This window comes from Centroberyx affinis, unplaced genomic scaffold, assembly GCF_046629955.1.
Source record: "Centroberyx affinis isolate AG114_WGS23_722 - 3 ecotype Tasmania unplaced genomic scaffold, CSIRO-AGI_Caff_v1 ptg001775l_1, whole genome shotgun sequence".
Lineage (NCBI taxonomy): Eukaryota > Metazoa > Chordata > Actinopteri > Beryciformes > Berycidae > Centroberyx > Centroberyx affinis.
In genome coordinates, this window is record NW_027280168.1 from 399,097 (window position 1) to 417,550 (window position 18,454).

At 41.9% G+C, this 18,454-nt stretch overlaps 2 protein-coding genes across 5 annotated transcripts; both read right to left on the bottom strand.

Moving 5' to 3' along the window:
- Positions 1-71: 71 nt before the first annotated feature.
- On the bottom strand, positions 72-14,790 carry otoa (otoancorin). 4 transcript variants are annotated; one of them, XM_071529213.1, is made up of 30 exons: positions 14,656-14,790; positions 13,626-13,702; positions 13,333-13,403; positions 11,569-11,590; positions 11,252-11,282; positions 10,391-10,532; positions 10,030-10,098; positions 9,737-9,930; positions 9,373-9,584; positions 8,610-9,170; positions 8,054-8,172; positions 7,755-7,897; positions 6,978-7,086; positions 6,575-6,802; positions 6,298-6,465; positions 5,871-6,011; positions 5,677-5,732; positions 5,467-5,587; positions 5,231-5,349; positions 4,960-5,101; positions 4,668-4,861; positions 4,485-4,575; positions 4,007-4,139; positions 3,628-3,821; positions 2,534-2,683; positions 2,248-2,390; positions 1,953-2,089; positions 1,639-1,736; positions 1,364-1,535; positions 72-658 (listed from the first exon to the last, which is right to left on the bottom strand). In XM_071529213.1, exons 2-30 carry the CDS (start codon positions 13,681-13,683, stop codon positions 576-578), a joined length of 4,101 nt encoding a protein of 1,366 aa, XP_071385314.1. In that variant the 5' UTR covers positions 13,684-13,702; positions 14,656-14,790; the 3' UTR covers positions 72-575. The 4 variants fall into 4 exon arrangements, with proteins under 4 accessions (XP_071385314.1, XP_071385315.1, XP_071385313.1 ...); XM_071529214.1 differs by having other exon boundaries at positions 8,970-9,170; positions 13,333-13,415; XM_071529212.1 differs by having other exon boundaries at positions 13,333-13,415.
- Positions 14,791-16,702: 1,912 nt separating this feature from the next.
- On the bottom strand, positions 16,703-17,956 carry LOC139652216 (RIIa domain-containing protein 1). Its single transcript, XM_071529204.1, has 4 exons — positions 17,876-17,956; positions 17,647-17,723; positions 17,050-17,096; positions 16,703-16,773 (listed from the first exon to the last, which is right to left on the bottom strand). Exons 1-4 carry the CDS (start codon positions 17,954-17,956, stop codon positions 16,703-16,705), a joined length of 276 nt encoding a protein of 91 aa, XP_071385305.1.
- Positions 17,957-18,454: the final 498 nt, after the last annotated feature.

Genomic DNA, 18,454 nt, shown 5'->3' on the forward strand with positions numbered 1-18,454 from the left:
CTCTCATTTACAGTTTTTTTGTTGTTTTATTTTACAGCAAATATCGCTTTAAAATTGATGTACTTCTTGCTTGAGTAAATATATGAATAATCTTTATTACGTTTTACCATTTGTCATCTTCATCATCCATCAAATATCCACATTACAAGAGCTTAAGAGATCCCACATAGACGCATCAGAGAGATGCAAACATTAAATATTTATTTTGATTCTATTACAATATAGGTTGTGTCTTAGAAATATATAGAGACAGATTTTTTTAAATGGTAGATAAATAAATTTTTACATCTTATAGGATAAAAATCAATCCATCAGCCTTTAGGAATTCTAACACATCTTACCTGTTACTTCACAATTAAATGGTTAAATGATTAAACGATTAAATGTATACTTGTTCATATTTCCAAAGGCCACACTCCTACTGTCACACGTATGACAAAATTACCTCAGACAATCTATGATGAACATGTCTTCATCACTAATTAGGTCAACATTAAGGATTATTTGTTTGCATAAGTGCTCTATAGTGAAAAGTGCTCAAAAATGTGTGCGGGACGCAGTGGGTCTCTCTGTCCTCACAACAGCAGGAACCCCAGGAAGAGGAAGAGGAGGGGCTTCATGAAGGCCGCTATTCCCTCCACGCTCAGGGAAGGCGCTCCTGGAGGAGAGAGAGAGGGCGATATGAAGACTAGACGGAAAGAATTTGTAAGTAAGAACCTTTTACAAATGAGGTTTCCACTGCAGCGATTAATGGCAGGTAAGAGAAGATGATAAGATTAAACTTTAATGAACCTTGTGGGGAAATTAGGCTGTTGCAGCAGCAAATGTAATAGGATTTAGGAGGGCAAAATACGAATAGTATATCAAATAAGCAATAAAAACAGTAGAAATAATAAAGAATATAAACAATTTTAGGGTCATGTAAACATGCTGATGACTTTCAACATATCAACATGTTAGGTATAGTTTACTGTCAGAGTGGGAAGTATGGGAAAGAGTGGATTCTGTACCTGTATGGATTTACTGAGTTACTGATGTTACAAACAGTCTTGATTGCTTAAATATGGATGACTAAATATGAAAATATGAAATATGTGCTGTAATTATGTAAGTTTATAGGAATACAAGTATGTATAAACTATTTGTATAAACTAGATGTATAAACAAAGTTATAAAGCAAAACATACAGCAAAACATACAGTATGACAATGGAGCAATTATGAAAATATTAGAATATAAATATGTGTGTGTGTATATGTGAGTTTACAGCAACATACATACTGTGCAAATGTGCATCGTGTTCACATGACCACATTAGACCTACAGAAGGCCATTCATACAGTATGCACAGGTCTCTTCCTACCTGAGCCTTGGTCTCCTTGTTCCCCCGTGGAGCCAGTGTCCCCAGTGCGAGACCCGGCCTCTGCTCTGTCAAGGGCAGCCAGTTTCACTTTCCCCAGCATCGCCCGCTGGGCAGCGGTTACCGCGGCAGCGTTGTCAGGACCCAGAGCCTCCAGCTGACTGGCTGACAGCGCCTGATGAGAAGAAGGAAGTGAAGCAGAGGTCACGAGGCGCTCAGAGCAGGCTGAGAGTGAGGGATGTAGCAGCCAGAAAGAGAGGTTAGAGAAAGTTACTCACAGCAAAGTTGTTTGCAGGTATGAGTGGTATGCTGGTCTGGCTGAGAAACGGTAAGACAGATGGATCCAGAGAAACCAGCTCAGTTGCATCCAGCCCAGCTGAGGGAGACAGGAACAGCTGATCAGTATTCTATAACACAAGCAACTACACAGAATGAGAGCTACGACTGCAAAGGGAAACAGGTGTCACATGGTTGATGCACCGGCTGAGAGCTGAACAGCACTACTGTGGACGGAGGACAGAACTATAATGAGAAATGGTATTAGTTTCCCTGCAGAGAGCAGCAGGCAGAGGTGTCACAGTGTGCATCTGACCCATGATGTTGCCCAGGGTGGAGACGTTTGCTTCCGTCCAGGTGCTGGGCTTTCCGAATTCAGACACAGCGAGCGCTTTCAGCTGCTTTGTCACCAACAAGGGACACTGAACCTCACCCATCGAGTCCACGGCCTCCCTGTGACACACACACACACACATTATGTGAATGTAACAAGCTGAAAGTGATGACAAAAACAAAAAAAAGATACACACCTAGGTTTGTCTCTCTCTCTCTCTCTCACTCTCTCTCTCTCACCAATCACACGTGAGTGCTGTTCTGTATGGTGCACTAACTTGAAGGCGTCCTTGTTGAGTTGTTTAATCTCCTGAGAGCTGAGGCCACAGATGAACTGGTTCAGTGCCACTATCTCCACGGCTCCCAGGTCTTGCGCTGTCATATTGTTATGCTTAACAAAACCCTTCCACACCGCCACCATCTGTCGAGACCAGTCATCGTCTTCATCATTAAAAATGATCATCTTCGTTATCATCCTCACAGTCATCAATGATCCCATCTGTGCTAGCATCAGTGTGTGTGTGTGTGTGTGTGTGTGTGTATGAGGGTGTATTTATACTATACCTGTGACTCATTCCAGCCACAGCGGCCAATTTCCTCCAGAGTGTCCAGGGAGATGGGAAGCTTCTCCAGGTCTGCGGCAGAGAAGCCCTGACACACACAACCCAGCTGCATGACCAGGCTTTCATTCATAAGTGGCACCGGACCCCAGGCCTGCAGAAACACACACAAGCATCAAACCTCCCACTTCCTCAGAAGCGATTGGGTTTTATCGAATGATTGTGATGAACCTAAAATGCAAGGAAGCCAAAATATTTCTTTATTTGTGCATGTCAACTTTAAAAATTCATGCACGTTTCCAGTTTTAAATTAGCTTTGAACTTGTGTTTGGATATTTTTTGGCCATCTGAATATTTGTTTTTAACGTTTTTTTATTATTGTATCCAAGTAAACAAGTTGTATCATGAGAACCTCAATACAACAACACTGTGGTCTGAATATTTAACTTGTTGCAATGACCTCTATTGCCTAGACAGTGGTTCTCAAACTTTTTCATGTCAAGGACCCCTAAACTGACACAAATTAGACCACGGACCCCCATTTGATAAGATTTTGTCCCAGGGTCCCCCATCTGATAAGATTTTTACTTTTAGATGATTTATTACAGAAAGGGTATGAAACCCATGACCAAAACAGTCATACATTCTGTCACTGTGCTACTTATGGATGGAATTATAGTGAAAATAAATGATTCCCCTTTTTGCTGGGGACCCCCTGGAACCCCCTCAAGGACCCCTGGGGGTCCCCGGACCCCACTTTGAGAACCACTGGCCTAGGAGTTTGATTAGAGAGTTCTACTGTATATAATAATATTATGTTTTAATTTGACATTATCATACCATATAATTTGACATTATCACGTTATAATGAGGAGAAATTTGTAGCTGAGCCTAGTATTTATAACACCTCTAACCTCTCCACCTCTCCATAGAATATCCTAGAACAATATAGAACAATATGCATAGAAAAAATAAACCCGAAATGCTAGAACCAATGTGAGATTCATAACATTAACATATAACTACCCTCGATTACTGCACCAGGAGAAACGACTGTTCCCTGAATAAACAGATCCAGGATGAGTGCTCGCACTGTACCTCAGTGGCTTTTTTTTGGAGCACAGCCAGCTGGTCTGAGCTGTAGTCACGAATGTCCCCAAGTGTCTCTACAGCAGTGGGGAAGGTCTCCACTGTCATCTTATCCAGCTGTGCAGGAGTCCAGTAGACGTTGGCCTCGCCCAGGTCTTCAATCGTCTCCACCGTGGGAACCTGATCCTGCTGAACACCGTCGGCTGAGAGAGAAAGAAGGGGAGAGAGAGCGAGAGAGAAACAGACAGAGGACAGGAGACATGTGTATCACCAAATGTGACTATGCTGTATCACTAATCACAAGCAACAACATGCTGTAACACTGATTAACGGCTATACAAATAAACTTGACTCGACTATAGCAGCACACATGATGTCCCTTCCTCACCTTCTCTCTTCCTACGTGCACCAGAGGATGTGATGGAGAGAAAGAAGAGTTTCTTCCTCAGGGCCAAGAGATCTGAGGCAGGGGCGTAGGACAGCTTTTCCAACAGGTAAGAGAGGACTTCCTTCAGCCAGGACTAGCAGAGAGAGAGAGAGAAAAGATAGAGATAACATGGAAATACAGGCATAAAACATGGCAACCAGAGGAGGACTGCTAAATCCAAAGTCCCGTCAGCCCGTGAATCTTTATTTTTCGCCCACACCCCAACTGAGCGTTGTGTTTTTGTTTCTTTCATGGCCATATTTTGAGTGGTTGGAAGATATATTGATGACATATTGATGACAACATAGGGACACCATGAACTGCATACATCCGTGCATATTCAGGATGCAAAAGAGAAACACAAAGTGGAACAGAATGATTCATTTGTGAACGTTCATCTGAGAGAGAGAAGACGACAGCTTGGATTGTAGATACACACCTTATAGCGCAGAGCACGAATGGTAGCAGCGTCCAATATGAGGAGAGGACCCAAGGATTGCATAGTCTCAGCTGACCAATCAGATGGATCCCTGCAGATGATAAAAATGCATCAGTCTCTCTCTTTCTCTTTCTATCCATCTCTCCAATAACTCCAATCTCATGTCCTATGCGCATGTCCTACCCATAAGTCTGCTTGAGCAGCTGAATTAGTGGCACTCTGTGGCGTGGAGGTATTTGTCGGCAGGAGGCCATGGCCTTGAGGGTGAAGTTGAGGGTCCCAGGGGCCAAAAGGCGCAGCTGGGACGGGGACAGCTCACATACGAGCGGCCCGAGCCTCGACACCTCCTCATCAGACAGACCAGATATGTCTGTGCCCTGGAATTACACAATAAACAACTTAGGCTGCTGTTCCACATATGCACGCTGACCTCAAAATGTGAAGTGATGCAGTAGGTTTGTATGCTTGCGTGTACGTTGGCCAGGCAGCGCAGAGCTCTCTGGGCGAGCGCAGGGCGAGATGGGGAACGACGAGGCAGTGAGCTCATGTTCGCCTCGTTCATCTTGTCCAGGAAGGCAGGACACACAGAGTCAGGCAGGTCCTTCACCTTCATCGGCCTGGGAGAGGGTGAGCGATGTTTTGTGCTTTATTATGGAATTGTCTTGTATACATATATGTGAGAGTGTGTAAGTGAGTGAGAGAAAGAGAGACAGGGAGGAAGAAAGAGTGAGGGAGAGAGAACTTACGGCAGCCGGATCAGCAGGAGTGTGGGAATCCCGTTCAGCTTGTCGTTTGTGATGGTTTGAAAATAGTTTGGTTTCTCTTTCTCTAAAGTGGCAAAAAGCTTTCGAGCAGCACAGCCTGCCTGAAAAAGTATATGTTATGTATGTATATATATATGTTAAGTATGTATATGTATATATATGTTAAAATTAACTTAACAGGTAAGTGTGTGTGTGTTTGTGTGTGCGTGTGTGTATACCTGTGCTTTAGAGAGCCATCGTGGCGTCTCTGTTATGGCCTGAGCCATTTCCTTGGCATCATTGTCAGCAACTCTCTCAATCATCTTACAGGCCATGCCCTGAATGGCTGAACCCAGCTTCCTGTCTCAGGCAATAACATTAGAAATGTAAGTGTGTAAAGCAAAGACAGGAATCATATAAAATGTGCAGAACAAGCAGGTATATCCTACCTAATTTCATCAGGCCTGTTCTTTTTCTTCATAAGCTTTGCGACCAGGAAAGCTGCCTAAGGAAAAGATGACAAGGAGAGAAACATGTTGGCAACGATTTTCAGGTTGATGCACTTCATTAGCTGTAAAAGGTGTAAATAGTGAAGTGCTGTTGGCAGAGAGGAGGGATTCGGGGAAAACTAAATGGAGATTACCTGAGCTTGGTTCCAATCTTTGCCCTCCACTTGGTCCAGAGAGGTTAAGTTGGCCTTGGCCAGGGTGTCCACAGACAGGCTGGACAGCAAGGGGCCTGGCACCTTCTGCACCAACTCCGAGGCTTTCATTCTTGCACGCAGCTACAGGGAAACATTTCATTGTGGTAAGATGATGCTAAGAGTGTATATAAACAAACTTGGTGAGTGCACAAACTGCTTTTCCACCCACGGATAAAATTCATTTGTCAGTCTCTCTGGATTTCTATTATAATCTTGCGTTCCCTCAATTTTCTCCAAATGACATTAACCATCAGAATCAGACTCAGAGTAACTTTAATCACCAAACAGTAAAGCTTTAGGAATTTGTCTGAATGATTGATAAGGTTACCCCCTCATTTCCTGCTCCTCGCTCATCTTTCTTACTCACCCCCTGCAGAAAGGCCTTCCTCTGCCCCCTGTTCATCTGCCTGGTAATAGTCTTCAGACCCTCTTTACCCAGAACCCCAAGCTTCTGGGCTTTGACCCTCTTGAGCAAAGAGGTTGGTACACCCCTCACAGCCGAGGCTAGGGACATCAGCTCCTCGACAGATAGCTCCTGGCATGAGGGGAAAGCAGATAGAAATAAGTGTAGGAGAGCACATCTGAGAGACACAAGCCACCATGGGTCTTGGTGGTGAGATCTACACCTCTCTCTGCACTCTCACCTTCTTCCCCTCCAGCAGTTTCTCAGCCAGTCGCCGGGCTTGGTTGAGTCTCCATTTGACTTTGGGTCCCAGGGCTGCGAGAGCCTTTTTGAGATCAGAGACGGGGAACTTGGACAGTTGGTTGGGAGAGAGCATGGTCACAGCGGTGCCCAGTTCGCGTAGCAGCTCTGGACTGCTGGCGTCCTTGCCGGATGATGACATCAAAGTTTTCACCAGGCGCCTCTTCAGCTAGAGCCAGGGAGGGGGAATGAGAGAGAAAAAGAGTAATAGAGAGGGATATCGTATATATGTAGAAAGAGAGACAGGCAGACAGAGAGACAGAGAGACAGAGAGAGAGATTAATTTAGTCCTGACTGTGTTGCCTGTGATGAGAGAGAAACGGGAATGAAAGCAAGAGTGTCACCTTTGTGATGCTGGGGTTGCTGCAGCCGCCGAGCTGATGGAGGAGTTGCTTGCTGAGGGTGGCGCTCATGGTCGAGGGATCATCATAGAAACAGGCCAGCGTGCCAAGCCTGAGGAGGATCACAGGCAAAGATGTAGTGATAGCTCTAAATGTGCTCAGGATCCAAAGTAGGTCGAGATGGGATCGGCTCTCTAGAACGCCACTAACATCGCACGTCATTCCATTGTACTGCTATGAATTTTGAATCAAAACAATATGGCCAGTTACAGCAAAATGTGTTATGAGACTTTTAATGAGATCTACAGTATGTCTTTATACTCATTTATAGCCCAACATTCAAATTCCAACCATTTTAATGTGTTAATGATGTGTCTGTATTGCTGTGGTTAATATAGAACAATGCTGTTCCCTATCTGTGAATCCCCCCCCCCCCCCCCCCCAAACAAACCACAAACACAACACCACTCTACAACACACACCAAAAAATAAAAATAAAGTGTATCGTATGCATGCACAGTATTTCACAATTTACAGAGACGTGACATTCACAGTACAATGGGTAAAAGAAAAACACTGTGACCACAAGACGGGAGTATGTTTCCACAAATTCAAATGAATGCAAATCTGAAAAACACAACATGATTTGTTTTGAAAATAGGTTATGTAGAAGGTTACAACTCTTTCCTGTGATGTTCTGATCCACACAGCTTTTATGCACTAATGTACACACACACACACACACACACACAACACAGGCAATCACGCATGACAACACACCTGTCCACATGCTGTGTGAAATCCTTCTTGTCCGGGAAGCACTCTTGGATCCTTTGGAGAAACTTCTTGCCCAGGAAAGTGTCTATCCCAGCTTCTCCACTGAAGGAGGATTTGAAGTCAGGTGACTGGAAGAATTCACACAGCTAGAAGAAAGAGAGTGAAAGAAACAGATCAATAATCAATAGAGCTATAATATAGATTGGTTGACTCTTTCCAGCTAGATTGGCTATTGGCACACACACACACACACACACACACACACACACACACACACTAAAGCACAAAGTGCTAAAGCACACCTCTTTTTTGGGAGAAGACGTCACATCCTCCAAATCCAAGCGGGAGAGGTAGGGCCCCATCATCTTCAGCGCCTCCATTTTCAGCCACATCAGTCTGGGTGGGCAGGGTCTAGTCACCACTAGTGGAGGTTGTTATACAATAATCAAAAATCCCAATACCTCAAAAACATACAGCTACAAGTTATCTTGTATCTTGTATTACACTTGTAATCATTTTATAATTTCAAACTCGAGACAGGAAGGCATCAAAATAGGATTTAGGGGTAAGATTTGGGTCTTGGCTGACTAGATCCACATGCATTGGGAAGTATCACCAGCACACTTAGACAAACCACTGACGCTCCACTCTGCTCCATAGACAATTCCTAGAGAAAAGTAACACGGTCTATGATTTGCATGCTTTGAGGATTGAAGTCCCATCCAAAGACATGCACAGGCAAACACTGAAATACACATCCATACTGCAGCGTGCAAATATGTGTGCCACCAACAAACACGCATATCAGGTGTGGCGTCTCAATGAGTCACACCCCTCCGCTGAACTGATCCGACTTACTGTTGTCCTCTTTCCCCTGTCGGTCGTCCATTCCCTTCTTTCTCTCTTTCTCCTTTTCTTCCCCGCTCTCTCTTTGCTCCCTGACCTCCTCATCTGACACTTCCTCTCGCCTGTCCTTCCCCTTCTCCTCACTGTCTTTATCACTCCACTCTCCGCTCGCTTCCCTTCCTTTGTGTGGTTTTCGTTTGGGAGGCTGCCTGCCCCTGCCAAGCTCGTCTCTTTCCTTCTCTCGCGCCTCGTTTCCCTCTCGTTCTCTCCCCTGTCCATCTCCATCCTTTTTGTCCTTGTCTCTTTCAGCTACTGCGTCCAAGTTGTTCTGCTGCCTTTCCTCTCTTTCCTCTCTGCTCATTTCCCCCTCACCTGTCTCTCCAGCCTCTTCACTTCTCGAGCGCTCTTCTTCCTCCCCTCCCCTGTCATTCCTCCGTTTGGGTGGTTTTACTTTAGAAGGCTTTTTATTATTCGTTGGCCTCTTCTTTCCTTCTCCCACCTCCTCCTCTCCCTCCCTGTCTTTCTCAGGCCCCCTCTCCTCTTCCCTCTCTCCTTTGTCTTTCTCTGGTTTGACTGGGAAGAGAGGAATGATGAATATATGGGTACACATATATCAAATATGTTGTTAATAATCAGAGAAGATATAATATGAAATCATGAAGAAATCATGGAGAAACCATGTTGTTGGAGAGCATAAATATCACCCACTCTACTGACAATAACTACTAATAATTGATTGTTTCTTTTAAGTGGCTAAGGTAGCATTTGCTCTTACCAGGACGCTGTAACTGTGGCTTTCCTGATGGTCTGGGTGGTTTCTGAGCTTTTGGTGTGGACGGTGTCTGAGCTGCTGTTGAGCCGGAACTGGATGTGGGCTTCCTAGTACAGTTGAAGTAGTGCTGGCTGACCTGCTCCTTTACCCAATTTTTGATCTGAAGCCTCTTGTTGTCGGGCAGGGAAGCAAACACTTCCTTCAGCATATTCATCCTGGAACCAGCAACCATTTTACACAAAGAAACCATGTTAAAAGATGTGGTGGTGGAGGAAATAGTCATCACAGCATTACACATACAACCACACATTACAGCATTACATATTATATCACACAAACACACACAGTTGCACAAAGACACACTCACATCTTTGCCATGTGGGGGAGCTGTATCGAGGAAGGCAAGTCCATTTTTGTAGAAGGCATGTTCTGCAGGAGAGGTTTGGCTGCCCGCAAAAAGCTGTCATAGTCCTCTTCGCCCATGTTGTCTCCATCCGCCATGGTCAGAGTCTTCCAAGAGAGAGGGGCCACAAATGCCTGCATGTAACATGCAGATGCCTCCTGGAGGAGTTAGAGACATGGTAGGTATGATTAGATTGTCAGAGGACCCCATTAATGAACGGTAAATGTAAGATCTTGGTATTGGTGGGGAGCACTGACGGGAGAGTTCCTCATCAGCTTGATCATGCATCGAAGATTGGTGCAATTCCACATCTTGTTTGTCATATCCTACAAAGAGAGCAAGAGAGAGAGAGAGAAGAGAGATACAATGTATTCTGGGCTAGGCTGCTATTTAAAACAATCTATAAATAATTTAACTGATTAACCATTAGCTTTATGCAAACAGGATTATATGCTCCAAAAACATCACTCAAACAACAATTTGCATAAAGTCGTGAGTGAATGAATCTTGTAAATGTTCTTGTAAATGTTGTATGAGTGTTTGTCTGTGTCCCTGTGTGTGTGTGTATGTGTGTGTGTGTGTGTGTGTGTGAGAGAGAGAGAGAGAGTGTATTCACACCATTTTGTCTGACTCGTGAGAGGGGACTCGGCTATCTGAGTCCTTGCTGGTGTCCGCAGGAGAGAGCGAAGACAGGACATTGACAAAAGTGGAGTGCAGCATGCTGTTCTCTGTGCCCTTTCTGTCCCCAACTGGCAACCCACTGGGAGAGAGACAAGGCAGAGGGTAAGATAACTGGTGAGAAGAGGGGCAAGACGCCTTTAAAGATTACCTTCTGTTTTTTTTGCTTATTTCATATTTACGTATCCAGGGAATGTCGACTGAGCACACTTACACTTTTTCAGTAACAGCCCTGCTTCACATTCATACAGTTCCACACATTCACACCTGGGAGCTGCCCAGTAAAACCACAGTCTTCTACTGGGCAGCTCCACTGAAGCAGCTGGGGGTAAGTGCCTTGCTCAAGGGCAGCTCGGCAATGATTGTTCCCTTCTCACAGTTTCTCTACCAGTCTGGGGATTCCAAACCAAGTCATACCAACTCATATCAACTTTAAGTGGGTGGGATATGGATCTAAGAAGGCTTTTTGATTTTGAGAGCAAATGATGGAGTTCAATGTTTCAATGCATCGACCCCCAGCCACTGCTGAACAGCCAGTGGGATGTTGGGTGTCCCATAAGCTTAAGGATAAGAGGTTTAACAATGCCACTCTCAAACACATTTAACTGAGGGATTGGTCATTATTAAGAGAGTAAATCTAACTGAGGTGAATGCTTTGTTCAGAGGAGCTCTCTTTTGAACAAGGCTGTCATATCAGTTAATTTAGGTCAGAAATAATGATCAGCAATAAAATTCTTTCCTCTTTTAGGACATTAATCAAACACACAGCAGAGACACACACCAAAACACACAAATAATTACCTGGTCAGCATCATCTTGGGCACCTGGTGTCCTGTAACATAGCAACCCTCCGTATTTTTATGTTGCACAATTAATACACATCAGGACTGGGTTTAGTATTTGCCGCCACTGAATTAGCTGCGACTCATGTTACAGAGGGGTTCAAAAGGCATGCAAACACACACTCATGCTCATTCACACACATAGGACTGGGATTGGTATTTGTCAACACTGAATTAGCTGCGACTCGTGTTACAGAGCGGTTCAAAAGGCAAGTAAACACTCTCTCTCACACACACAAACGCAATCCACAAAAAAAACATTAAGAGTCCTCTCACCCATTTTCTGGCATTGCATCATCTGTGGAGAGAAAAGAAAGCATCAGCTTCCGTTCAGAAACAATATGATGGGCAAGACAGTTTATTGTTGAATGTCTCTCTGTCTGGTTAGGAAAAATCAAATCATTTTTAAATTACATTTGAATAATACCTTCTACTTCGGCATCATGTGAAACTACTTCTGGGATTCTAGTTTCAGACTACTGAACCAAAGCAAAATGTAAATTGTGGATGAGTTTCAGATTACATCAAGGTCACCAATCCAACTAAACTGCGGTGTGGAATCTTGACGGCAAAAGTCTCAGGAATGACTGATGGCTGCAGCTACTGACATGAAGCTGGTTTTGAAAAAAATCCTGCTGTACAGTCATATTTGCTTGAAAGGACATTAATGATCTAAAAACCACGAAGTCCAAGGTGTTCACATAACAGGCTAAAAAGCCTATGATGAAGGCACTGGTAGCTGCAACATGTAGGTCTCAGTAAGAAGAAAATAAAGGCTTTTCAACTCTGCAGCTCACATGAGTTACTTGGACTAATTCAATGCTCTAATGGAGAAAGTACCAAATATCCAAGAAGCACTCCTTCACACTGTGGAGCAGGTTATGTACAGGATGTTGCACCCAAACGTATAAAAAGCCTCCTCACTGGTCAACACTCTGGAAAAATGGCATCATCATTCCTTGAGGACCCTGTGGCTTTTGTAAATAATCTTTGCAAAAACTCTGTTTACAAAACCAGATATGAACCAGATATGAAAAAAAAAACATTGCAAATGAATGAAACAAGTGAGACCAGCAGAACCACTTTGCTTTCTATGATGATTTATTATATCTGAGACATAATAACATTTTTGTAGTGTTTCCAGGCCATTTGCCCACTCTGGCTATAAAAGACGGTTTCTATCAAATAGCAGGTAACTTGGATTATTTGACTACAGTTATCAATAATTAATGAAATTTCAATTTACTGTTGGATATTTAGTGTGCTGAAAGTATTTCATTCCCAAGAGCGATTTTCCCCATATTCCCATCATCCCAGTCCTAGGGCAACATGAGGCCGACTTTATGGATAAATCTTTTCACAGCCTCAGTGTGATGACAAAATACTGGGATTGGAAAATCGTGAGCTGACAGAGCGAGCTATATGGCAAAGATACCCTGACTATAACTAATAATAACTAGTAACTTAACAACTTCAACTCTTGTCTATGTTGAACACGGATATTACGCTCCTCTGGAATATATCCGTAGACTTCTTGTAGAGATTTTTTAGCCTACATTGTTCTCATATCCATAGACGTATCTGAATTTGCATTTGTTATTTGCATTATTTGCATTTATTTGGTCTGTATTGTTGCATATTATGTACATTACCTTCATTTTACTTTTACCTTTATTTTATTTCAGTACCTATTTCTTCTATTACCTTCCTGTACTTGAAACATACTTGACTTCCTTGGCGTTGTCCGCCAATTGGTGCTGTGGCAACTGAATTTCCCCAAGGGGATCAATAAAGTGCTATCTTATCTTATCTTATCTTATCTTATCTTATCTTATCTTATCTTATCTTATCTTATCTTATCTTATCTTATCTTATCTTATCTTATCTTATCTTATGTTGAACTTGCTTCGTGAGATAGGCCCCTGGTCCAGAGTAGATGGATTCATTTAAGAGACCAAAATAGTTGTCTTGCATATTACTTCCATTTGAGACATACAGTAATCTCCCTCTCTCAAACAAAGTGATTGGACAGTCACGTACCAATTTTCTGACCATGTTCTTGAAGTCAAGTGGTGGAGCTGGGAAGTTCGGTTTACGTTCAGGCATCGTATCTGTGGGTTTAGCTGACGCACAGAGTAACAGTAAAACACACACATATGTACACACAAACACATGTACAAACATGCACACATGCATCCACGCACATAGAAAGTTAGGTTAATATACAGCTTTTGTCATGTAGCCTATTTGGTTCAAAGAGATTCCATCTTTCTGATATTAACTATCATCAGGTTATAGGAGGACAGGATGTATCTGATGGCGTTGCTGCTTACCCGAGGCTGCGTAGACTATGATGAGTAGGAAGACAACTGTCCCCCCTTTAGGAGCCATGGTGAAAAGGCCTGCCTGTCTGTTGGAGATGTAAACATGATGAGATGAGTATTTCAAAGTTTCTTATTAATGAGAAATAATTTTGACAAACCACTATTTTACATTCTGTGCACCTTATAATACTATATAGTCATGCAGTGCACTGTGTTTTTGTGTGTTTGATTCTTTACCATGACCAAAACATGCACAGCTGTGTAGCATGTTAGGATTTTGTTATTACAGCTCTGGTTGTTAAGGCTCCTGTCTCCATGCCAGCCAGCTGTATGTAACTACAGTTTTCTGTCATACTTCCTCCTCTGAGAATTTATGTTCATACTTGCCTAGCTACCCACTTTGTTACCCATCCTATGGGGAGGCTCCATGGGGGTTTGAGGATAACAGGTTAGGGAAAAACAGGCTCTGTGATCTAAATTATGTGCTGTGGAATAACATGTTCTGTTTCTCTTCGTCTCCCATCATTTCTGTACAAATGTCTTTGAAATCCTCATTGTCTTCCTCATAAGGATTTGCATTTACATTTGTTTGTATAGTTTGCCTTCACCTTGTTTGCCTTTCACTGATTTGACTTCTCATTTGAATATGCCCAACAATTACCAATTGTATAACCAACAATAGTTTTCCAAGAAGTGTGAAGGATACATCCAACAAATTAAGCATTTCTTCCATGTTGGAGGATAACAATCGTAAATCATTGTATAGACACTTGACATTTTAATGCGTATTTGTCTGTGATATAACGCATTAACATGTCTTTAGTACTGATGTGGCTGAGAGTTAGCTGTCATTTATCAAGAATTATACATTGAAACACATACAATATACTTATGAAATGTATGCAACAATGTTACTGTTTCAAGGTAGATACATAAAGGATCACATCAGAAAGCTCTCTTAAACCCTGAGAGCATAATTGATAACATCTCACAACATAACAAATAAAAGAATAAAATATAAAAGTAAATAATTACTTACAGAATCTGCTTTTCTTCTTGGGTATTGAGATTCTAGCAGCACTGTGTTTTAAAAAAAAAACGGTATGTGCCACAATGTGAGGAGGATAGGTGTCTGTCCTCCGTCTTTCTCTCACATCAAATGAGAGCTGGGTGTTAACCTGTCCTCAACTGAGTCAAAACAGGTGCATGGTGCCAAAGCAATTCTGTGTGTGTGTGTGTGTGTGTGTGCGTGTGTGTAGGAGAGAGAGCGAGAGACAGAGAGATAGCGAGAGAGAGAGAGAGAGAGAGAGAGGAGGGAATCAACTTTAACTGATGCGCTTTCATGTTGTGTTGACTAGGAAACATTATCTCACCATGGTCGGTAAACAATTATCAAAGAGCAAACAGTTATTGGAAGATTCACTTGTAAGAGATATCATACACCATGTGCCTGAGAGCAATTCTAATTGCTCAGTTCTAATGTTTTCATAAACCTTCAGTTACAAGTTAATTGTTCACTTGTAAGAAAAAATTAGAATTAAAAAACTCAGTGACATTTAGCTTTAGACCAGATAAAAATGAGTGAACAGACTAGTTAAGACCCAGTGGGCATTGTTGCTGCCCACTATGACCTTTTGATATAAACTTTCTAGAAATCAATATTTGTTTTGTAATTTTTTTTGCCTGTATTGGTGAATAGGTGTGCACTAAGCCCAGCAACAACAGAAAAAAGGTAAAAAAAAAAAAGAAGAAGTTATTTTTCATTTCATGGGGTCTTTAAAGAACGTTTAAGGCAATAACTACTGCCTTGTATGTAATAACAGCTGAATTGAGACATTAAATGGTGTTGGTACCATGTAAATGGGCTTGAAAATCTGATATAATGATATACATTGCTGGATGACAGGCTAATCAAAAAATGACAATTAAAGAAATGAGTCTTGGTCAGAAGAGCCATTAGCAGATGTTTATTAGTCCATTTTTTAGGTAATTTGACAGAGAGTAACATGTCAGGATTATCACGCAGTATATCCTTTAGAATGAGAGAGGGCGTCCAGATGGTTTGGCTGGTTAAATCCACAGACCAGATCCCAATACAGAGCAAAGTCAGAGTCACAATAAAGGTTGAAGAAGCCCAAACAAATTTCATTTATGCACCAATGATAACCAATGATGACCACAGCAGGGTTGGGATCAATTCATGAATGAACTCGTCTGATTGATTGGAATGGGAATGGGAATTGGACTTTGAAAAAAACCTACAGGAAACAGAATTGGAACTGAATTGGAATTTAATTTTAATTTTTAAAGTTTAATTTAATTCAATGAAATTCTGTGAAATTACATGTTTTATATCTGAGATTACGCATAGTGTTACAGTATATACTATCAATACTGAATATCATAAAATGTTGAAGGAACCTTTCAGGTGGTATTTGATGCATAACATGTAATTGTAATTCATACAGTATGATTGAATGTATCTGAACTGTCTTTTATTTGATGTTTGATGATCATAATGTTTGATGATTTGTAATGTTTAGCAAGTCAAGACAACCTATTTTAGAAATGGAATTTCATGGAATTTCATGGAATTCAATTCATTCCAATTCAATTCCAATTCTGTTTCCTTAGAGCTGGGTGAAATTCCAATTCCAACTCCAGGAATTTAATTGGAATTTACCATGCATTCTCAATTCAGTTCATGAATGGCTCCGACCCTGAACTACAGAATACAGTTCCTCACTCTCTATGGAGAAGGCTGGCTGACAAACAACACCAGCTCTCCTGTAATACCCACAGGACATCCTGTTCTCATTAACCTGCTTTAATCACTCTCATTAAGAACAGGGGCAGGTTTACATCTTGTCTATTATCTGGCCTTCCTGCATATGCCTTACATAAGTCTGACAAAATTGCTATCAACTGACCGATTCCAGACAGGAACACAATGGGATGTACAGAAATCTACTGCGAAGGATGGCAGGTGGAGACATCATCATTCTTATTTACTGTTAACAGAGTTCCTGTCTACATGTAATGCTCCATACAGAGAAGCTTGTAGCACCGTAACTGTTAGGTGTGTTTCATTCCATGTCACTGTTTCCCTGCATTTTGGAGCCAATAACCACATGAAGGTTTGGGTTGGTGAAGTGATCTGAAAAGTGACATTGACATTGACATTGGTTAGTGGATGCATGTATGTGTGTGTGAGTGTAAGTTTGTATGTGTGTGCGTGAGAGAGAGAGAGAGAGAGAGAGAGAGAGAGAGAGAGAGAGAGAGAGTGTGTGTGTGTGTGTGTGTGTGTGTGTGTGTGTGTGTGTGTGTGAGAGAGAGAGAGAGAGAGAGAGAGAGAGAGAGAGAGAGTTGCAATGTGTTGTTGCAATATATGGACAGTTGGGTGTATGAGTGTGTGTGTGTATTCACAACTCACCTGCAGCAAATTCGCGAACGTCAGCAGGCCTTTTAAGAATCACATCACTGAGAGAAGATGACATGCAGTTAGAATAATGACTGTGGGGACACCCTAAATGATAATATGATAATAATTTATTATTATATTAGTATTGTTTAATTTGCTGGTTCCCTCGTAGCAGTTTGAAACTTTGTTTTGAAATGTCCTGTACAAATATATTATTAACATATCAATTTTAATTATTATTTTCATCACTGAATACCAAATATGAAATGGAACAAATCTCCTAAAAGTGGAAACCCATGAAGCAGTGTTCTGGTGCGTGATGTTATCCAGAGAAACAACAGCAGCCGATCCATTCACAACGCTCTGCACAAGGCTGACCTTGAGGACTGTGGTATTTGTTTGAGGTTTTACATGCAAATGAGCCAGCAGTTTAGGCCCGTGTTTGTCCCCTGATAACACCAAGAGCATGTTGGCCTTCTTCTAGTCTCTAACACTGGGTGTTCACCAGTGTTGACCAATTAGGAACAAACAGCGTGGATTTTGAGCTGCTGCTATCTGGTTATGTAACTAGCTAGCTAATGTTAGATACAGAGAAGATAATAAGCCAACCTTAGAAAGTCGCTTATCAATATCTCCACTTCTGGATGTGACCTCAAATACTTCTCGTTGTCGATTCTTGTTTTAATCTGAAAATCAAAGAGAAAATGTGTTTCATTAACTTGGCTTGGTAATGAACAGTAGGCTATTCAAATCAGACTACAGTTGGTAGCGTTAACGCGTTAGCTAGCGTTACTTTTGTTTTGAAATGAGCATTAACGTTAACGTTAAGTTAACCCACCTTGAACTGTCGCAGTTTCTCTTGCTGCTCAGCGCTTAAAGCACCAACGTCCACTTTCTCCAGTCCTTTTCCAGCCATCATTTCTCTATATTACAAATGTACGTATTGCTATTCTTCCCAGTCTACATAGTCTTGTGTCTGACAATCTAATCAACATAACGTTTAAGCACAATGGTCACCTGTTGTTGACACGCTAACGCTATGTTACTATGGCAACAGTCTCCGGCAACTACGGCTGTATCCGCGTGGTGGCAGTATAAGCTCGGCTAGGCCAGTGGTTCCCAAACTCAAGGTCTGCTTATAATAGATGCACACTCAGGGATGTAGTGCAGGGTAAACCCACCCAATATCAGTTTATCCCTTTCATTTGCGAGTAGAGTTTATCCACCTTTTAAAAGTGAAATATGTTTTATGACAAATTCATAATATATGAGTCTAAAGAAACTGGACATGGGCTAGGATTATGGTTAGTAGAGCATCTTCAGTGGAGTGAAGTCCCTGCACCAGTAAAATAAAGTGTGGTGTGAGTTTTACTTCCAATGGCCTGTTCAGGAAAAGTAATTATTTTCTTAAAGTATA

Excerpts from the sequence above, each read along its gene's own strand:
- otoa (XM_071529212.1), bottom strand. The coding sequence starts at position 13,683 with ATGGCTCCTAAAGGGGGGACAGTTGTCTTCCTACTCATCATAGTCTAC. Across the intron at positions 7,087-7,754 it reads TTCACACAGCATGTGGACAG|GCTTGGCACGCTGGCCTGTT; the intron begins GTGTGTTGTCAT and ends GATCCTCCTCAG. Across the intron at positions 6,466-6,574 it reads AACTGCTGGAGGGGAAGAAG|GAGCTATCTGTCGAGGAGCT; the intron begins GTGAGAGTGCAG and ends CCCTCATGCCAG.
- LOC139652216 (XM_071529204.1), bottom strand. The coding sequence starts at position 17,956 with ATGATGGCTGGAAAAGGACTGGAGAAAGTGGACGTTGGTGCTTTAAGC. Across the intron at positions 17,097-17,646 it reads TTGATAAGCGACTTTCTAAG|TGATGTGATTCTTAAAAGGC; the intron begins GTTGGCTTATTA and ends ATCTTCTCTCAG. Across the intron at positions 16,774-17,049 it reads CGTTCGCGAATTTGCTGCAG|ATCACTTCACCAACCCAAAC; the intron begins GTGAGTTGTGAA and ends GTCACTTTTCAG.